Source organism: Thermobia domestica, chromosome 8 (assembly GCF_964235325.1).
Source record: "Thermobia domestica chromosome 8, izTheDome1.hap1.1, whole genome shotgun sequence".
In the NCBI taxonomy this organism is placed as follows: Eukaryota; Metazoa; Arthropoda; class Insecta; order Zygentoma; family Lepismatidae; genus Thermobia; species Thermobia domestica.
Window position 1 is genome coordinate 252,980,920 of NC_137461.1, and position 21,363 is coordinate 253,002,282.

Consider the following 21,363-nt stretch of genomic DNA (forward strand, 5'->3'; position numbering starts at 1 on the left):
AAAAAATTCTTATTGTGCTTTTTATACCAATTTGAGGCCTCTCTATCCAAAAGAACCATTTTTAAAACATATCCGTCTATAGGATCACGAGGAAACTGACCTCAAGATTGGGATATTTATATTTATTTATACAGGATGACCCATAGTTATGTATATGATTCTTTGACTGACTGTAGTATTTGTAATTCTAGACAAAAAAATTCGATATGGCAACACTGTGTAGCCTGAGAGTGGGGATAGCGATTACTGGACTTCCAACCGTTAGTGTATGCCACACATCACATAGATGGCGGAACGATTATCTCTAGAACAGCATGTGTTGTGTGCGTTTGTATTCTGCAACTAACAATTAACGGAGGTGAGACGGAGGATGGCAGTCGAGTTTTTATGAAGGAAATGGTCCCTTTGTATTAACAATCGCAAGAATAAACAATACATTTGACGCTACTGGTAGTGTTTTGCATGCGAAGGGAGCTGTCACAGAAGAGTTCCACAGGATACCAGTACGGGTCTGTCGAGCTGCTTGTGATAACTTTGCTCTTCGTCTCCAGGGATGAATCGACTTAGTTGCTGCATTGGTGGACCATGGCAAGGAGTACAGAGTTAAAATTCTGGTAAGGAAAGGTATGAAAGTAGTGTGTTTATTTTCAATTTTATGTTCAAGTTATGTTACTAGTTTCTTTACCGCAGTCTTTATGTTCAAGTTATGTTACCAGTTTCTTTACCGCAGTCTTTATGTTCAAGTTATGTTATTAGTTTCTTTACCGCAGTCTTTATGTTCAAGTTATGTTACTAGTTTCTTTACCGCAGTCTTTATGTTCAAGTTATGTTACTAGTTTCTTTACCGCAGTCTTTATGTTCAAGTTATGTTACTAGTTTCTTTACCGCAGTCTTTATGTTCAAGTTATGTTACCAGTTTCTTTACCGCAGTCTTTATGTTCAAGTTATGTTACCAGTTTCTTTATCGCAGTCTTTATGTTCAAGTTATGTTACTAGTTTCTTTACCGCAGTCTTTATGTTCAAGTTATGTTATTAGTTTCTTTACCGCAGTCTCTGAAACATCATATAGATAATTATGGGCAGTTGCGTATTTAGAGAGGGCTTCCGGGCTTAAGCCTCCCCCGAAATCTTACTATAGTAAAGTATATGAAAGATCTTGCAGAATTTTCACATTTTCAGGCAAAGTCCCCCCGAAAGTTAGCAAAGCCCCCCCGAAACAAAATCGTAAATACGCCACTGATTATGGGCCACCCTGTATCTCAAATTTGCGGTCATTTTTCTCGTGATCCAATGGATGGATGTATCTAGAAATAGTTTGATTAGCTTCAGCATTCTCAAGTTTGTATAAAAAGTAAGTACAAATTTATCTAAGTGTAGGCACATTTCTCAGTGCGTGAGCGGTAGTTCTTTAGTTTACTCTTATGGAAAAGAAATTATTTTTCAGCGTGTAGGTAGTTCAACATTAATTTCGTATAACTGAATATTTAAAAAAAAATGTTCTCGACCATAATATGAACACTACATAACACAATTATAACAATAACATCGCTATATTTTTTCCCTTACTGCATGTGTTGGTTATGTTGAACAAGTCTTGCGTGATACTGACCTGAGGACAGCTCCATGTAACAACTTGTTTATTTCGCAGGCTGGCCAAGCGAGCCGTTACTTCACAGAGTCCTGTGTCCAGTGACCCTAACACAGCGTTCGTCTGGGCGTCGGCTAAACTTTCCAGCAAAGCAGATAAACCTTCTGTTTGCTCACAAACAGCTGAAAAGAAGAGGAAAAACAGTCTTAAAATTTCCATATTCAGTGAATTCAAAGTTATTTTTAAAAAATTCAAGCAGTTACAACAAAGTAGAGTTAAGCTACAAAAAAAAAAAAAAAAAAATCAAAATCAAAATCAAAATTTGAGCGTCTAGTAGAAAAACATACTCTGAAAGAGATTATGGTGTTCCTGAAATTTATTTTAACGTGATTTGATCACTCGTAGTCTGCCATTCCTATTAACCACTAGCCTTACATATTTTAGTCACAAAGGTTTTACCTATTTTACACATTTTTTATTTGCTTTTTGGAATGTACACTTGATGCCACTAACAACGGTTGAAACAAAATATATAATTGACGGTGCTATGACGTCATAAATCCTTTAACAAAAACCTTAACATTATTATCCCGAGTTAACTCTGCAGCAAGTATACTCGGGTTCGCAGAAAAATGCAAACTTTTGTTACAGATCCTACCATATTATACATAACAGGATTCCGAGTATACTCGGGTTAATAAGGCAAGTGGTTAAGACCAAATTTAGATATTTTGTTTTTCTAGTTACTTAAAAATTGCGTAAGATTACTTGAAGTTAGTGGTGTATCTTGACCGGGACCGGAGGGCCTAGGCCCAACCCAGTTTTTCAGTAACAAAAAGATAATTTAAGCTATTATTTATATATTTATATAAAGTTTATAGTAAACTCATGATATATATATTATAGTCTGGGTTGTGGTTGCCCCTCCCCGAGGTTTTACCTTCTATATCCACCACTGCTTGAAGTAGTCTCTATTTTGGACTGTTCAGCAGAGGATGTTATTATGGGGAAAACATATCATTATATATTCCGGAGGGTGCATTATCTTCGGGTGCATTATTCCCGAATTACAATTTCGTTCACGTTTCATACATAAATGTTTTCACAAACATGCAGGATACCAGAGGCGGATCTAAAAGGTAAAAACTAGGGAGGGGGCAACCAGAATCTAGAACTCATAAGTAGATCATGAGTTTACTATAAACTTTCCAAAATATATAAATAATATCTGCAATTATTTTTGTCACTCAATAAACTGGGGTCTCGGCCCCCCGTCCCGGCTAGATCCGCCACTGCAGAATACCAGGATTCAGATTAAGAAATGGAAGCGAAAAAAAATTAGTGTGATAAAACGTAACATCTATTTTTAATTTCTTACAAAAAAAATAAATAATTTTAATGCGCATGCAAAATTATTGCAGAGTCTAGTATATTTTAATCAATATAAAATAAACGGAATAAGAAACAGAAGATTACAGAGATAAATGTGCAAGTAGTTTAAGACAGATGAAACATATAACTTTCTCAAAATCTTATGGATATAGAGAGACGTCAATAGAGTTATGAATAATTTCCTCTTTTGACCACTCCGCAAATCTGCTGCTTTTTTTTCTTATATGCATACTAGATAAACAAGACGACTTAGGTTCAATTCAAAAGCGGAATTCTTTGTGGTTGTAACAACTATCTGATGCATAGCAGCCCAGAGCATAAGAATGATTTCATTCTCCTTCCGCCCCGGTTTACTGACTAAATGAATGACAGAGTTGGGAATTTTTGTAATAACAAGGATCATGTTGTATCATGGAATTATCGTATTGCCGCATACTAATACTACTACTAATAGTTCTTTCTGGGAAAAGTGGTGCGGGTACACACCCTGAATTTATTTTTTTTTAAAAGTTTCACACTTTCATACTATCGTCCAACATAGGCTTACCATCTCTAGACTTTTGTTAGCTCTTCGTATCGCAGAATGGCATTGGAGCAACCACGAGTTCACATTTTTGCAAGGGTTAAAGCATGTGAAAGACGATCCTATATTATCCTGATAAACATCAGTGCAGGACTTACCCGCAGAGGCAAAGATGATCTACACGATATTGCTGTAAGGTATATCTGAGAAACCCCCCTCTTCACTTTCGCTGGAAAACGCATAATGGCTCAGTGGTATAGCGTTTACCACGGGTGTATGAGGCCCTTGGTTCTATCCCCGGCCAAGTAAGTTTGTGATCTGTTCGTAATCTCGGGATACTCCCGTTTCCTCCCACTTTCTCATTCCACCAATTCTTCCATCATCATTCACTTACACTAATCATCGTCTGCCTTAGCCTAAACGGTGTAATCACGGGACTTAAAATATCTAATTTTTATTTACATTCACTGGAAGATAAAGTAAATACGGCCAAAGTGTATTTTAGAGGAAATAGTGTGCGGAATTTTATTTTTCAAGATATTTACGGAATCCACGTACTGATTCTCTTTTATTTAAGCGAAATTTTAGTGGCTTTGTAGATGAGCGTCAAAACCTCAACAAGTGAAAGAAAGTGAGAGGTGCTGCAAACTATTGATCGTATTAACTTGATATTTGGGGGCGCGGTGGATCAGTGGTAGAGCGTTCACCTCTGGTACTTGGGGTATCGGGTTCGATCCCAGCCCCCGCCAAGTGAACTTTGTGGTGGACAAAGACCGTGTTCGTGGGTTTTCTCGGGGTTCTCCCGTTTCCCCCCACTTTCTTCATTCCACCACTTCATTCACCTCTCATCATCACCGTCTCCTTTAGCATAAACGACATAACCGTGGGACGTAAAACTCAAAGATTTCATTTCATTTTAACTTGATATATGTAATAAACTATAGCGTATGGTTGCATACCGCCCAAAAAGCAATAATAATAATATGTGAAGAAATTTTTGTACCATATATTACTAGTAGCATACACAAATTCGTGAGCGAGAGCAGTGAAGAGTAAAAAAAAACTCTGCTAAAGACAATAAAGGAAGTCTCAACTTTTCCCGGTACATGTCAGCCGTTGAAGGATATTTGCTACCATCCAGAGGCACGACGTGTAACGTCTAGCATTCTACAGTTATACGTCTTTGTTTCAAAGTAGAAAATGGATATTATTAATAATAATCGTTAAAGCCACCGTTATCCAACGGTTTGACTCCATTAATGAATTCGACAGAGATAATCGTTCTAGCTATGTATTACAGTGAAGAGGACAAAAAATTCGCTTCTGTCCAAGAGTTATCGTGTGGGGTAACGGACTGACGTGCTAACATTACAATCTTATAAGTTCTACTGGCATGATCCTAATAACATTACCATCTCATAAGTCTCACTAGGTGATACTAATAACATTACAATTTTATAAAGGCCAACTAGCTTGATGCTAATTAGCATTACAATTTTATAAGGCTTACTAACGTGATCCTAATAACATTACAATCTTATAAGACCTACTAGCACGATTGTAATAACATTACAGTCTTGTAAGACCCACTAACGTGATCCTAATAACATTACAATCTTATAAGACTCTCTAGTGTGATTCTAATAACATTATAATATTATAAGGCTCATTTATGTGATTCTAATAACATTACAATCTTATAAGACCCACTAACGTGATCCTAATAATATTACAATCTTATAATACTCTCTAGTGTGATTCTAATAACATTATAATATTATAAGGCTCATTTATGTGATCCTAATAACATTACAATCTTGTAAGACCCACTAACGTGATCCTAATAACATTACAATCTTATAAGACTCTCTAGTGTGATTCTAATAACATTATAATATTATAAGGCTCATTTATGTTATCCTAATAACATTACAATCTTATAAGACCCACTAACGTGACCATAATAACATTATAATCTTAAAATGCACACTAGCGTGATCCTAATAACATTACAATCTTATAAGACTCTCTAACGTGACCATAATAATATTATAATCTTAAAATGCACACTAACGTGATCCTAATAACATTACAATCTTATAAGACTCTCTAGTGTGATTCTAAAAACATTATAATATTATAAGGCTCATTTATGTGATCCTAATAACATTACAATCTTATAAGATCCACTAACGTGACCATAATAACATTATAATCTTAAAATGCACACTAGCGTGATCCTAATAACATTACAATCTTATAAGACTCTCTAACGTGACCATAATAATATTATAATCTTAAAATGCACACTAGCGTGATCCTAATAACATTACAATCTTATAAGACCCACTAACGTGACCATAATAACATTATAATCTTGAAATGCACACTAGCGTGATCCTAATAACATTACAATCTTATAAGACTCTCTAACGTGACCATAATAATATTATAATCTTAAAATGCACACTAGCGTGATCCTAATAACATTACAATCTTATAAGACTCTCAAACGTGATTCTAATAACATTATAATCTTATAAGGCTCATTTATGTTATCCTAATAACATTACACTCTTATAAGACCCACTAACGTGTCCATAATAACATTATAATCTTAAAATGCAAACTAGCGTAATCCTAATAACATTACGATCTTATAAGGCCCAACAGCGTGATCCTAAAAATCAAGTAAATGATACATACATCACTTGAGGTCACTTATTATGGTAATGTCAATGCTTAGATCTAAGAAAAATTTACCGTCTGGCGTAAAATACTTCATAAAAATTTATTATCCAGAAGAAGAAAAAGAGAACTACAATTTTTGTTTCCATTATTCTGTTACTTTCATTCTCAAATCAACCTATGCCAGTTTAAAATCGTTCATGCACATCGATTTCAGCGGTGGGTGACACACGGCCTACTTAAGTTTGCTTGGGAATACATATTTTACATTATTATCTTCTACGATATTTTATTAGATGATATCTGACAAACCAGAATGGTTTCCCCAAAAGTTATTCAGAAAACAGCGCCACTGCAGTCTTCTTGCTAGTGTCATATGGAAAGACTTCCTGGACATTTATTTTAATATTAGTTTCACTTTAATGGGTCTAGTAGTTGTTGTATAGTACTAATTTTCATCTTAATAAACATTTCTTCTTTGTAGATTTTCTCTAAAATCACACATGAGGATTTACCATCAATCAATTCAATAAAGTATATTAATTGATACCTCCCATCTTTGGACAAAAGTTTTTTTTCTTTTTTTATTATACCAGAGCGCGGGATTACCGGTTGTCATTGGCATTCAAATGTTCTAATTTAGCGATAGACATTTGACCTTTTCTTTCTTATACATTGGGAAAAAAATGACGCGAAAACTCTCTGATCTCACTATAGCAGATTGAGACATAAACTTGAGTGCCCTGCTTCTCGTGAATTAGCAGTAAGATTGTAGAATAAACATGTTATTTTCCTGTATGTTGCTTATCCTAGAATTGACTTTAAACTTAAGCAAACGCCAGAATTCTGTCTGTCGCTACGCTACGAGACTGCAATAGCTCGCATTTCTCGTCTGGTTTTATTTATCTTCTGTAAATTTGTGTAAACACATTTAAAAGCAGCAAAATTATTTTTTAAAAAATAAACAAATATCAAAACTGAACTATTAATATTGAAAGCTTAGGAGCTAGAATATTTTAAATAAGCGGTTTCCAGTCTTGTTTATCTGCCTCCCCCTTCTTCATGAAATCTACATACTTTATGCTCCCCTTTGACAAAGATAAAATGTCATACACGTAACGTCTTTAAAGATTGTTAAAGCTAAATTGTAAACGGTCATTAAATTTATTCATAATTTATACAGTAAAGGCCTGAATCTCCGCGAGCAAATAATTCGCGGTGGGGTGCGGATTATCCACAAGTGCTACGAAAAAAATTTTAACGCTGCTGCATAGCGTTCAATTATTTTTCATTATCGCTGCGGATTGACAAAGAGTACAGTATTGTTTTTGTTTACTGTTCTTTATTTTAGCGATTTAGATCTAGAGCAAAGGTTTCTGTTGTACTGTACATATTTTAAAAGGTTTAACATGTTTTTGTACAATAAAATATAAGTTGTATGTTGAATATTGTTTTCTGTGTTTACAGCTTATTTTTAGTATTTTTTCAGGTTATCCGCTATTTTCTGTATCCACGGTGCTCTTGCCACTAAATTCCGTGGATAATCGTGGCTTTACTGTAATTTGTTTCTGTCAGTAGCTTGTGTCCCATTCTCCGCTCTTCATGCCCTCTAGATGATCGCCCCTGGGTTAAGAACCATTGAAAACTAAATAAAAATGCATACAGAAAGATTCAGTTTAAAAAATGTGTTCATCAGCTTCATTCTACATTTCTATTGAATCTTCTTCAATAAGTATCTTGAAGTATCTTCTGGATGACGCAGTGTTATGGCGTGATGACAAGCGAAATTGAGACTAAGCTAGACTTCACTCTAATTTGTAAATAACTTTTCGTACGTAGAAGCAGTAACGTTGTGCTTCTAACACTAGCGTAGCACTAACGATTAGTATAAGTCTTTATTATGATTTTCAGATGCGACGATTTTGACTTACTCGTTCGTTTTTAAATTAAGAATGATGAGAATTAGGATTAGGAATTAGATTTCTGGGCTTTCGGTCTCTATGGCCATGTTAATCCGCCACGTATGAAGGATGACGTCCCTCAGCGTTCACCTTATCTGAGGAAACGAAAGCAAGTAAGTTGGAACCTATATATTAGGTATCATCTCGTGTTGAGTTGAGTTGATTTTAGTTTAGCGTCCGTTTCAGCAGCGAGGCTATATGAGACGTGGACCTACTGATTAACGTGGAATCCGAACCACATGAGCTCCCGCCGGGAATCGAACCCGGGTCTCCCACGCCAAAGGCGCGTACGCTAACCGCTTAGCCACGAGGGAGCTCGTATCATCTCGACATTTGCCTGGTATGAATGAGGAAAATCCAGGAAAACCTCACTCAAGCTTTTACACTTTTTCGAACGAGTGTCCCCACCTTGAATCGAACCCGGGGCCGCTTGTACCAACGACTTGAGCGTTATTGATTATGGTACGCGGGATCACCAATTAAGAACGATATCAAAGTACATACAAAATCATTCTTGTGAACGAAAATGTTTTCGTAGGTGTTCGTGCAGTATAATATTATTATTATTATTATTTTTATTATTATTATTAATATTATTATTATTATTAAATCTTTATCAGATGCAATCAAATACATGAAATAGGAGAGTGGCCAAAAGACTACCTCAAGACGATCATGATATCAATGGCTAAGAAATCGAACCCAAAGATATGTGAAAATTGTAGAATTACAATAGTCTCATATCTCATGCAGCTAAAATTTTGCTCCGAATACTGAACAGGAGGTTATATGCAGGAACAAATGAAAAAGTTGAGGTGGAGCAGTTCGGGATCAGAAGAGGTAAGGGCACAAGAGATGGTATTGGATTATTAAGGGTGATCGGTGAAAGGTTTATAGATAAAGGGAAAGACTTGTATGTTTTATTTATTGATCTAGAAAAGGCTTTTGATCGAGTGAATTGGGAAGTGTTGTTGGGAGTTCTAAAGAAGATAAGGTTGAAATGAAAAGATCGAAGACTCATAAGAAATTTATACAAGAACCAACAAGTGAATGTTAGTATAGGGAAAGAACTGACTGAAGAGTGTGCAATTGGAAGGGGAGTTCTACAAGGATGCTGCCTCTCGCCAACACTATTTAATGTCTATCTAGAAGAGATAGTGAAAAAGAGTTTACATGAAGATGACGGCATTTCGGTAGGAGATAGAATGATTAGATGCATAAGATTTGCAGACGATATGGCGCTTGTTGCAGAATCTGAAAAGAAAATCAATAAAATGTTAGAAAAAATGAGAAAGGGCTTTGAAGAATATGAGATGGAAATAAATGTTAGAAAGACAAAAACCATGGTGATTGGAACGAAGAGGTCTATGTCAAATATAAAAGTAGGAGGGAAGAAAATAGAACAAGTGAATAGTTTTCGATATCTGAGTAGTATTCTTAGTAATGACATGAAGTCGTGAAATAAAAGCAAGGATAGAAATGGCGAAAGAAGCTTTAGGAGTGGAAAAAGTCTGTTTTGTGGGACCTTGAACAAAGAGATGAGAAAAAGACTCATAAAATGCTTCGTGTGGAGTGTTGTACTGTATGGGGCGGAAATGTGGACATTGCGTAAAAGTGATCTAAAACTACTGGAAGTCTTCGATATGTGGGTGTGGAGAAGAATGGAAAGAATTTTTTTGGGTCGAGCTGAAAACGAATGAGAGAATGTTAAAAATGGTGGGGGAGAAAAGAACACTTTTAGATATTGTTAAGAAGAGAAAGATAAACATTACCTTTTGGTTGGGACATTACCTAAGAAGAAATTGTATCATGAGGGACGTCCTAGAAGGTATGGTGGCTGGAAAGAGAGGAAGGGGCGAAGAAGACTACAATTAATGGATGATATAAAAACAGAAGGATCATACGTGAAGACGAAAAGGTTAGCGGAGGACCGTGGAGCATGGAAGCTTCTCAGCTGCTGCAAGTGACCTGCCACTAAGAGCAGAACATCTATGATGATGATGATGATGAGACACTATAGACGCTATTTTTAACCTACCTATTGTTTACTACAATGGTGGATACACTTTCATTTAGGAGGGTGCCAAAAAACTCACAAAATACACTAGGCAGTCAAATATAATTTATTAAAAACAATGCCAATAATGTAGTTCGTCAGACTAGGAAACATTTCGTGGACTGAATACAACTTTCAGGAGAGAACGCGTTTAGCATGTGGACCCTAGTTTGACCATCACTGGTTTAGACAACAAAAAATTAAAATGAATTTTTTTGTGAACAACCATTATTTCAATTAAAAAATATTAAATTAATTTGCAATTGTATTGCAGCATTTACATTATCTATTCAAAGTGTTGATCACAAGGCTTAATTGAAATCTTTCTTTTAGTTTAACGTCCGACGATTACGTCCTTTAAGCTAGTGAGATGGATGATTAAGGCAAGTGAATAAATGATGGAAAAAATGGTAGAATGAGAATGTGGAAGGAAACGGGAGTATGCCCAGAAAACCCACGAACACGATATAATCCACCACAAACTTGCCTGGCCGGGAATTGAGCCAGGAACCCCACGCACAAGAGGTACGCGCTCAGCTACACTGAGCCACCGTGACCCCGATCGTATGTCGTGGTTCGTAACCAACAATAATGATATTTTCGTTCTGGTCAAACAGTGTTCATTTACTCATGTACTCTGTATACATTAAAAAGAAAGAAAACAGAAAGACAAGAAGGGAAAAAGAAGAAATTAAGAAAAGAAAAGGGAAAAAAGTTCGTTATTAAGTATCTGGTTGTACATATTCTTGTTTGTCTTCTAGTGGTAACATAGATGCTTCTAACCAGGAACGTATCAGGAGATGGGTCTTGGGAGTTCAGATCCTTTCCTGAAATCCCGACTTTCCCGTAAATTTAGTATAATTTTAGAGTTTATTTTTACAAATTTTAATATAATTTATCCTCATATTGAACTTGGAAACCCCCTTGAAAAGCTTTGAACTCCCCGCCCGAAATAAATTCCGTGTCTTCCTTTAACATTGACACTGATGATTCTAACAGCGATACAAATACGACGATAATATTAGTAAAACTTTCAGTAAATTGTACAAAAATCCGCAATAAATATTTCATGTTATTATTATAATTGACGGAAGAGAGCAAAATCTTACAATTTCAAATAGTTTTATAGTCATTGCTTACACTTAACACTTTTGACCTGTATGTTACTCTTTTCTGGGAAATAGCTTCTGTTGGTGAAGTGAAATATGAAATGTTGTCACATGTTATGCAATTGTCTTGAATTAGTTTTTATGCTTTGTTTCCGAGTTGTTAACATCTTGAGTAACAGTGAGCAAACAAGACGTGAAGCGAAGCACTTCCACTTTGACTGCTCAAAACTCTTAGCAAAAAGAAAAAAAAAGAAGTATTTTAGTTTAACGTTTACGTCGTTTAGGCGAAGGAAGACGATGATAAATGAAATGAATGATGATGGAAGAATTGATGAAATAATAAAGGGGGAGGAAACTTTAGTATCCCAAGAAAATTCACGGACACGATATTGTCCACCACAAACTTACTTAGACGGGATCGAACCAGGGACCTCACACCAGAGGTGAGCGCTGTACCATTGAGCTACCATTCCCCCTCCCCCAAAATGTCATAGCAAATTTTCTCTTTCCTTATCTTTCTTTTTTACTGACAACGCAAGTTCAATGCTATTTTTACACTTTAGAGAGGGCTTCTTTGTCTGTTTTTGCTAGGAGACGATTTCCTTGCTAAAATCCCTGGAAAATACGAATATCTCACATTTAATGCACTTTATTTACATGGTACGGCAATTAGGAAAAGAGATTGGGCATGTGAATACTAAATAGCAAGTGGAATTAAATTACCTCGGTTTGTTCAAAATATGAACCTTCTTTGACCACACACAGTTTTGCGCGATATAGATAGTCATGGAATGACTTTTCGAAGTCTTTTCTGGTATGCAGAGTGTATGGGATGATGTGGTAAGATATAAATACTTTTTAGGCATATATATATATATATATATATATATATATATATATATATATATATAACTCTTACTGGTTTCTCCTCTTCCGTTAAGGAATGTGGCACAAAACATGCACACAGCTTCCATTTTTTTATAATCCTCCGTCATAAATTAGCGAACAGTCTTCTTATTCTCTTTCTCGTATTATGATAAAATAACATTATGGTCGTTCAAAATGACATCCCAAACTTTATTAATCATTTCAATTGTTCTCACAGGCCTGCTTGGGCCTAAGCCTGAGCCTGAGCCTGGGCGTCATATTTAATGGCACTCTCTTATGCCATTAAAAAAATACTGCAACAATGAGAAAGATACTTGCTCTTATATACCTTATTCAACATCTCAAATGCTTCCGATGTAGCTTTCCATAACTGTGCACAGAACTGATATTCACTTTGTTTCATTGTTAAAACTGTGACTAATTAGTACAATACTAATACTTTAACTACGTCACGCGCCACGCCTAACTGGAAATTCAAAGTAACACAAAAAATTCACCGGTATGGAAAACTTGCTAAAACTAACTTCCCAGTAAAAAGAAAAAAAAAACGTCTCATTTCCTAATTGCCGCACTGTCTAGCCTGATCCATGATAAATATGTCCACTTTTAATTCTCCAAGTAGAGTCCAACTCGACCGTCTGCATATTTGTAAAGTTGTTTCCAATGGCAGTTGTTTCCTCCCTAAAGGCAACAACTTTCGGTAGAATGCCTGCTTCTAATTCCAGTTTAGAGACCGACTTGTTGACAAACATATATTTACTTCTGGCCCCCAGACATCCAACAGGAAAGCCAGTTGGCGTTAGGTCAAGTAGCTTAATTCTTCAATTCTCTTGGGTACAGAAACAACTTTTGATTTTAGACATACCTTCATGTGAGATGTTGTATGTAGCAATATCCTGTAGAAGTTCCGTTTTCGCAGTTTGGTCCACAAGCTGCTTCAGAAAACTGTTGAAATGTTGAGGCAGTGAACACGTTCAAACTATCATGGGAAATATCTAGTATGCATACCATATCTCTGTCTTTTCTAAAGGTAGTGACTTTTCGTGAATCATATGTGTCTGTTCGGAGGCTGACTCACTTCATGCACATACTGTATTTCAATTAATTCAGCCAATATTACCTCGACTCAACCGAGTCTGTAACAATGTCAACTGAACTAATTCTATCATTTTCTGAAGCTTTCCCATCAAACATTGACGCTTTCATTTTAATACCTTTTTAAATACCGTAATTTTCTTAATATTTCTTCCGCTCAGTGGTAGAGCGTTCGCTTCTGGTGTATGTGGTTCTAGTCCGATCTCAGTTAGCCCCAAATGAACTTTGTGGTAGATAAACATCGTGTGCGTCTGTTTTCTCGGGGTTCTCTAATTTCTTTCCACTTTCTTTATTTCACCACTTCATTCATTTCTTATCATCATAGTCTTCTTTAGCCTAATCGGCATAACGTGGGACGTAAAACTTAAAGATTTCATTTCATTTTTTAAAAATATTTCTTCCTTTTTTGTGTATGATCAAATAACCAGGTCTTAATTTTCTATAAAGCAATCTGTTTAAACAGCTCGCATTAGATTGCACTCCCACCAAGTGTTATCTATATCAAACTTTCTTATCGCTAAATGATAGATTGCACGTGTTCTGTGCGGGAGACTTGATTTGATCCTCGATAGAAACGCGGGCATCACTCAAGCAGACGGCTCTACCAAATTTTCACACATTTATTGCATTTTCCGATTTCTTTTTGCACAGCATGCACTAAATGAAGAGCCAATGCATAAACCACGAACCAACTTGTGCTAGGTGGCCACTAAAAGTGTCAGTGTTAGGTCCACTTCTATGGGATCTGACACTCCAACCAGGTCTTTTAAAACTCAATAACTTAACAGAGACGAAAGGTGTAATTGCATATGCAGATGACATTGCATTAATTACAAATGCCAATACCAGAAAAGAGTTAGAAAGTAATGCTTGTACAATAATGAATACACTATCAGACTGGTGCAAATCCACCAAACTTAAAATTTCGGCAGACAAAACTAAATATATCATGGTCAAAGGAAAACTGCAGAGAAACCCCATAGTAAAAATTGAGGAAAAATCTATCAAGCGTGAAAAGGTATTTAAATATCTAGGAGTGTGGATAGATGAATCACTCAATTTCAACACGCACATGGAAAAACAAAAAGATAAAATAGTGGGCATAGCAAATACAATTTTTTATATACTGGCAAATGATTTTAAACTAACGCCCAGAGATGCTAGCCTGTATTATAAAGCTATATTCATGCCAATAATTTCCTATGGCTCATGTGCACGGGGACATAGAATTAAGGAAAATATAAAGATAAGAACTAAAATCGACAGTGCAGAATGGAAAATTTTAATAAGGATGACAGGTGCCATGGCAACTACGCCTGTTGAAGCACTTCAAATTATTTTAGAATAGAGCCTTTTCATCTGTCGATACTTAGAATCGCCGCAAAATACTGGCTACAGAAAGAAAGACCAGATAAGGCAGAGCGTCTCCTACAAAGAAGAGTAATGACCATGACAGAAATAGATGAATTTATTTTTACCATGTGGCAGGAAAATTGGAATAATTCACGAAAATCAAGAAGAGTGCATCAGATTTTTCCACAAATTAAAAATAGGCTAGAAATTGGAGAGCTAAATCTAAACAAACATGCAATTCAATTCATTACCGCCTATCGACCCTTCAGAACAACTTTCACTAAACTGGGTCTACTAAACTCAGACTTGTGTGACTGTGGAGAGGCCACTAAAAGCACGAATGCTATCTAACCAGTCAGAGCAGGAGCGTAACATGGGGACCCGAGCGGAGCGAGAGGGTGCGTCCGTAGGGAGCAGGCGCGTCAGCGACGGGGGGCATAGGCATAAACAAGGATAGTGGAAAAATACATAAAATATCCGCAATAATTTTCACCTTCAAAAACACTTAAATATTCGTAATAACTCTTACTTTCAAAATGGCTTCACTAGTTTCCCGGGTACAAATGGCCCGCTGCGAGAAGAAGTTCGTCTGTTTTGAATTTTTACTTTTTTTTCCACACTTCGCATAGTTGATTTTACGTTTCAACATACCATGACGCTGCAAAAACTTTATAATATGACGCTCTTTATCACACAATTCTTTGTAATAAAATGGTATGTTTGCATTATATCCATCACAAATGTCCATTGCTAACACTAACAGAACCTTTCCGCTGTTTATTTCCATCTTTTTTGCATTCTTGTATTCTTCCGCCCTCCTCTTCAGTAAATAGTTACACTTATAATACGTTCACTCCCATTGAAAATGTATTTCAATATGATATCTAATGACAGAAGTTACTTATATTCACACTCTACTTCTTTTACGAAAAGTGTTTGACAACGTATTTTACCTATAAATTTTGTTTTCGGTAGAGCCGTCTGCTCGATTGAACCCGAAACGCGTACTAGTATGGTTGATTCCACTCAAACTAAAGATTCACGTCTCACATAGCCTCCATAATGTAAAAGTACATTAAACACATAATAAAACACAAACATCCTTCTGTTTACTAGGATCATTTAATGTTTGTGGACGCTATCATTTAGCGATAAGGAAGTTTGATGTAGATAAAACTTGGTGGGAGTGCAATCTAATGCGAGCTGTTCAAAAAAATGCTTTATAGTAAATTAAGACCTGGTTATTGATCATACAAAAAAGGGAAGAAAGACTTTTTTAAAAATGAAATGAAATCTTTAAGTTTTACGTCCCACGTATATGCCGGCTAGACTAAAGGAGACGATGATAATGAGAAATGAATGAAATGGTGGAATGAAGGAAACGGGAGAACTCCGAGGAAACCCACGCACACGGTGTTTGTGCACCACAAAGCTCACTTGGCGCGAGATGATATCGAACCAAGGACTCCAATCACCAAAGGTGAGCACTCTACCACTGAGCCACTGCAGCCCCTTATGATGAATGGGGGCGCGGTACCTCAGTGGTAGAGCGCTTACCCCTGATGGGTGGTGTCCCTGGTTCGATTCCCGGCTAAGTGGACAATATCGTGATCGTGGGTTTTTGCAGGTTCCTCTCGTTTACTCTATCACATTCTCACTCCAACAATTCTTCCATCAACATTCACTTCCCTTATTCATCCGTCTCCCTTAGCCTAATGAACATAAACGTTGTACGTTAAACTGAAAGATTTTATTTGATTTTCATTGTGATTATTCATTAGTTTACCAATTCCTTCAATAATAAATAATAAATAATAAGTAGAAAGAACTTGCCGACGTGAGTATGGGGATCGTTTTGGTTCTGATCGAAAGCGAATTCTACGGTCTGTGAAAAAGCTGAAAATCGTACTAATGGTGACGTATTAAGGCATGTGTCTGCCAACATGATGAAAGGGGCAAGATTGTGACTCCAGGAGAAAAGAGAGACTCCTCCAGCATATTTTGTAACTGAAATTATTATCCTAGAGATACCCTCTCATTTACACATATCATGTTAATACATTATTATTCATTTCAACAACATACTAGTTTTAATAAAATGAAACATTCAACTGAAACATTCAATATATTAATACTGGACAAGCTACTCTAGTTGTTATTTTAAATTAGTTGTCAATTTTAAATGTTTATACCCAAAAATGGAAATTATGATACAAAAATTCCCATAACTTATTGTGCAGTAACTAACTTCAGACTCCGTACCGCCGCACAAACAATAAATTTCCCGTATATAAACGATAATTACCGTAGAATTTCCATCCCTGCTGGATGGAGTTTCTTCGCCTGTGGTCACTATCATAAATTTTGAAGTCCATTTAACGAAACACCTGTCGGGCTAAGAGTGCCGGAAACAACGTTTGCTGACGACTTGTTGATCGATCGCGGCTCGTCAACCAGTCTCGTCAGCGTCGGGGATAAAGGAGGGGAAGAGGAAAGGGGAAAAATGAGAACTGCTGTTAACGAATGAACGAGAAAGGCAACACCGTACAAGGCCCGTTAACTCGACGTTACATCAATGGCGAAGAGTCGTATGTAATTGCAGACGCATGTTGAACCACGTCGGCAACACAAACTCACAGCCACATTGAATTTATACGATCACATAGTAGTGTTAGTAGTGTTGGTGCGTGAGAAAGGTAAGGGAGAGGGGCAAACGAACACACAGGGTGCTAAATACAAGGTAACTACAACTATAAAATGAACACTACAAAATCGAATGGATATTTTCAAGTGGATATTAGCTAAAGTGAAACAGAAACTGAATGTATCTATACATAATGAATTGTCAATACGGATACATTTCCATAGTCCTGAGAGATTCGTAAACAAACTGTCATTTACAATTTCCGTTCAGATTTTATGAGCTATAAAAACAATCAGACGCAACTGTTTACTTACTTGTGTTTAATGTAATTACGTTTCCCAATTGTGACTTGTATACGTTTTCTCTTTAGTTTTTTTTCTATCTTGCATATGTAAAAGAAAGAAAAGAAAGCTGGAACATTTAAAATATCATTTCACGAGATCCAAAACTGTCATTCGTTTGGCACTGAGGTATCTATGAAATATATTAGTTCCGGGATCGATTCCCAGTGGATGAACATATAATCTGGATTTTATGAGTCAGTGAACATGTCATATTATCCCGATGGTGAGAAAAGAGAGAGAGACGTTAAGCTCGTGTGTAAATAACGAAGGCCTATATTCACAACTTGACTTACAGTTAAATGTTGTGTGATTAACATGTCGGCTACCATTGCGACTATTTATACATGTCATTTTACACGGGAGTTTTCTATTAATTGAAGTAATTTCCAATTTTGCACTTTACTGAGTTAATACCGAAAATTCCTTCTCGCTAGTAAGAGATGAACACACAAAAAGAACGCGAGTTTACTACCTGGCTCTACTGGAGCTAAAACAAAAATTTAATGGTGTTCAATAAAGTTCTACTTGAAACCTTAGTATATAATTTTCTGAACAAATCTCTTCTGTAAAATATATTGGGTCAACATTGATGCTGATCTATTAATTTTGTGTCTTCTGTATGGACACTGAGACAGACAGAGCTAATGTATGTAAATAAGCTTTTGGTAAACCAAATTCCTCGCAAATTTATTAATTCTTCACAATCAAATTCTTTTAACACTTCTTTTTAATGCAGAGCTATGCGAACGAAATTTAGTGAATTACTATAAAATAGTCGTGCATGTTGATTGGCTGGAGATATGGTCACTGCACCAAAAGAAAGTACTGTACACTGGCCATTTGTAGGGATCGCGGAGCTCAGTGATACAGCACTGAGTAGCTCGTGGATTCCGTGGTTCGATCCTAGGCCATGTAAATTAGTAGTGAACAACATAATGTTCATATATATTTTTCTCGGGGTTCCCTTGTTTCGTTCCAATATCCTCATTCTACCAGTTCTTTCATAGCCATTGACTTTCAAGAATCATCCAATTCTTCCCACATTATCTGTTCACTAATTCTTTTGTAATCATTCACTTTCAGTAATCATCCGTTTCTTCCCACATTATCAATTCACTAATTCTTTCGTAAGCAGTCACTTTCAGTAATCATCCGTCTCTTCCCACATTATCAATCCACGAATTCTTTCGTAATCATTCACTTTCAGTAATCACAAGTTTCTTCCCACATTATCAATTCACTAATTCTTTTGTAATCATTCACTTTCAGTAATCATCCGTTTCTTCCCACATTATCAATTCACTAATTCTTTTGTAATCATTCACTTTCAGTAATCACAAGTTTCTTCCCACATTATCAATTCACTAATTCTTTTGTAATCATTCACTTTCAGGAATCACAAGTTTCTTCCCACATTATCAATTCACTAATTATTTTGTAATCATTCACTTTTAGTAATCATCCGTTTCTTCCCACATTATCAATTCACTAATTCTTTTGTAATCATTCACTTTCAGTAATCATCCGTTTCTTCCCACATTATCAATTCACTAATTCTTTTGGAATCATTCACTTTCAGTAATCATTCGTTTCTTCCCACATTATCAATTCACTAATTCTTTTGTAATCATTCACTTTCAGTAGTCACAAGTTTCTTCCCACATTATCAGTTCACTAATTCTTTTGTAATCATTCACTTTCAGTAATTATCCGTTTCTTCCCACATTATCAATTCACTAATTCTTTTGTAATCATTCACTTTCAGTAATCACAAGTTTCTTCCCACATTATCAATTCACTAATTCTTTTGTAATCATTCACTTTCAGTAATCATCCGTTTCTTCCCACATTATCAATTCACTAATTTTTTTGTAAGCATTCACTTTCAGTAACCATTCATTTCTTCCCACATTATCAATTCACTAATTCTTTTGTAATCATTCACTTTCAGTAATCATCCGTTTCTTCCCACATTATCAATTCACTAATTCTTTTGTAATCATTCACTTTCAGTAACCATTCATTTCTTCCCACATTATCAATTCACTAATTCTTTCGTAAGCATTCACTTTCAGTAATCATCCGTCTCTTCCCACATTATCAATTCACTAATTCTTTCGTAATGATTCACTTTCATTAATCACAAGTTTCTTCCCACATTATCAATTCACTAATTCTTTTGTAATCATTCACTTTCAGTAATCATTCGTTTCTTCCCACATTATCAATTCACTAATTCTTTTGTAATCATTCACTTTCAGTAATCATCCGTTTCTTCCCACATTATCAATTCACTAATTCTTTTGTAATCATTCACATCAGTAATCACAAGTTTCTTCCCACATTATCAATTCACTAATTCTTTTGTAATCATTCACTTTCAGTAATCACAAGTTTCTTCCCACATTATCAATTCACTAATTCTTTTGTAATCATTCACTTTCAGTAATCATTCGTTTCTTCCCACATTATCAATTCACTAATTCTTTTGTAATCATTCACTTTCAGTAATTATCCGTTTCTTCCCACATTATCAATTCACTAATTCTTTTGTAATCATTCACTTTCAGTAACCATTCGTTTCTTCCCACATTATCAATTCACTAATTCTTTTGTAATCATTCACTTTCAGCAATCATCCGTTTCTTCCCACATTATCAATTCACTAATTCTTTTGTAATCATTCACTTTCAGTAACCATTCGTTTCTTCCCACATTATCAATTCACTAATTCTTTTGTAATCATTCACTTTCAGTAATCATCTGTTTCTTCCCACATTATCAATTCACTAATTCTTTTGTAATCATTCACTTTCAGTAACCATTCGTTTCTTCCCACATTATCAATTCACTAATTCTTTTGTAATCATTCACTTTCAGTAATTATCCGTTTCTTCCCACATTATCAATTCAGTAATTCTTTTGTAATCATTCACTTTCAGTAATCATTCGTTTCTTCCCACATTATCAATTCAGTAATTCTTTTGTAATCATTCACTTTCAGTAATTATCCGTTTCTTCCCACATTATCAATTCACTAATTCTTTTGTAATCATTCACTTTCAGTAATCATTCGTTTCTTCCCACATTATCAATTCACTAATTCTTTTGTAATCATTCACTTTCAGTAATTATCCGATTCTTCCCACATTATCAATTCACTAATTCTTTTGTAATCATTCACTTTCAGTAATCATCCGTTTCTTCCCACATTATCAATTCACTAATTCTTTCGTAAGCATTCATTTTCAGTAATCATCCGTCCCCCGTACATTTTTATTCCGTCAATTCTTTAATAATCACTCATTTTCTTTCAACATTCGTTTCCTCCCATGTTCTCATTCCGCCAATTCTTTCATAATCATTGGTTTTCATTAATCATTACTCTTCTTTAGCCAACAATGCACAAACGTGGAACGTAAAACCACTGGCGGATCCACGGGGAGGATGGTAAGGAAGACCGTCTGACCCCCAAAGGTTACCTTTTTATAAGCCCACATATAAAATATTGCACTGTTTTAACCTGATTTGATGTAAATTTTCGTATTTATAGCATACACTAATCGTCCAGGAGACGATTCGGTCTCTGCGAACGACCATTATGGATCCGCTAAAAGACTAACACACAAAACAAATTTTGATATTTTCCTTTATTTTTCCGATTGTACTGAAAATTTTAAAAAAGAAAAGTCCATAAAGACCCTTTCTTCTTAATGCTATTG

General features: G+C 35.6%; 1 protein-coding gene across 1 annotated transcript in view; it reads right to left on the reverse strand.

Annotated features, from left to right (window-relative positions):
- LOC145693547 (retinal guanylyl cyclase 2) overlaps positions 1–21,363 on the reverse strand; it is a 980,145-nt gene that overhangs the window by 367,916 nt on the left and 590,866 nt on the right. The window contains exon 3 of the mRNA XM_081769634.1: positions 1,610–1,770. Within this exon, the coding sequence (XP_081625760.1) occupies positions 1,610–1,770 (161 nt within the window). The remainder of the gene's footprint in view (positions 1–1,609; positions 1,771–21,363) is intronic.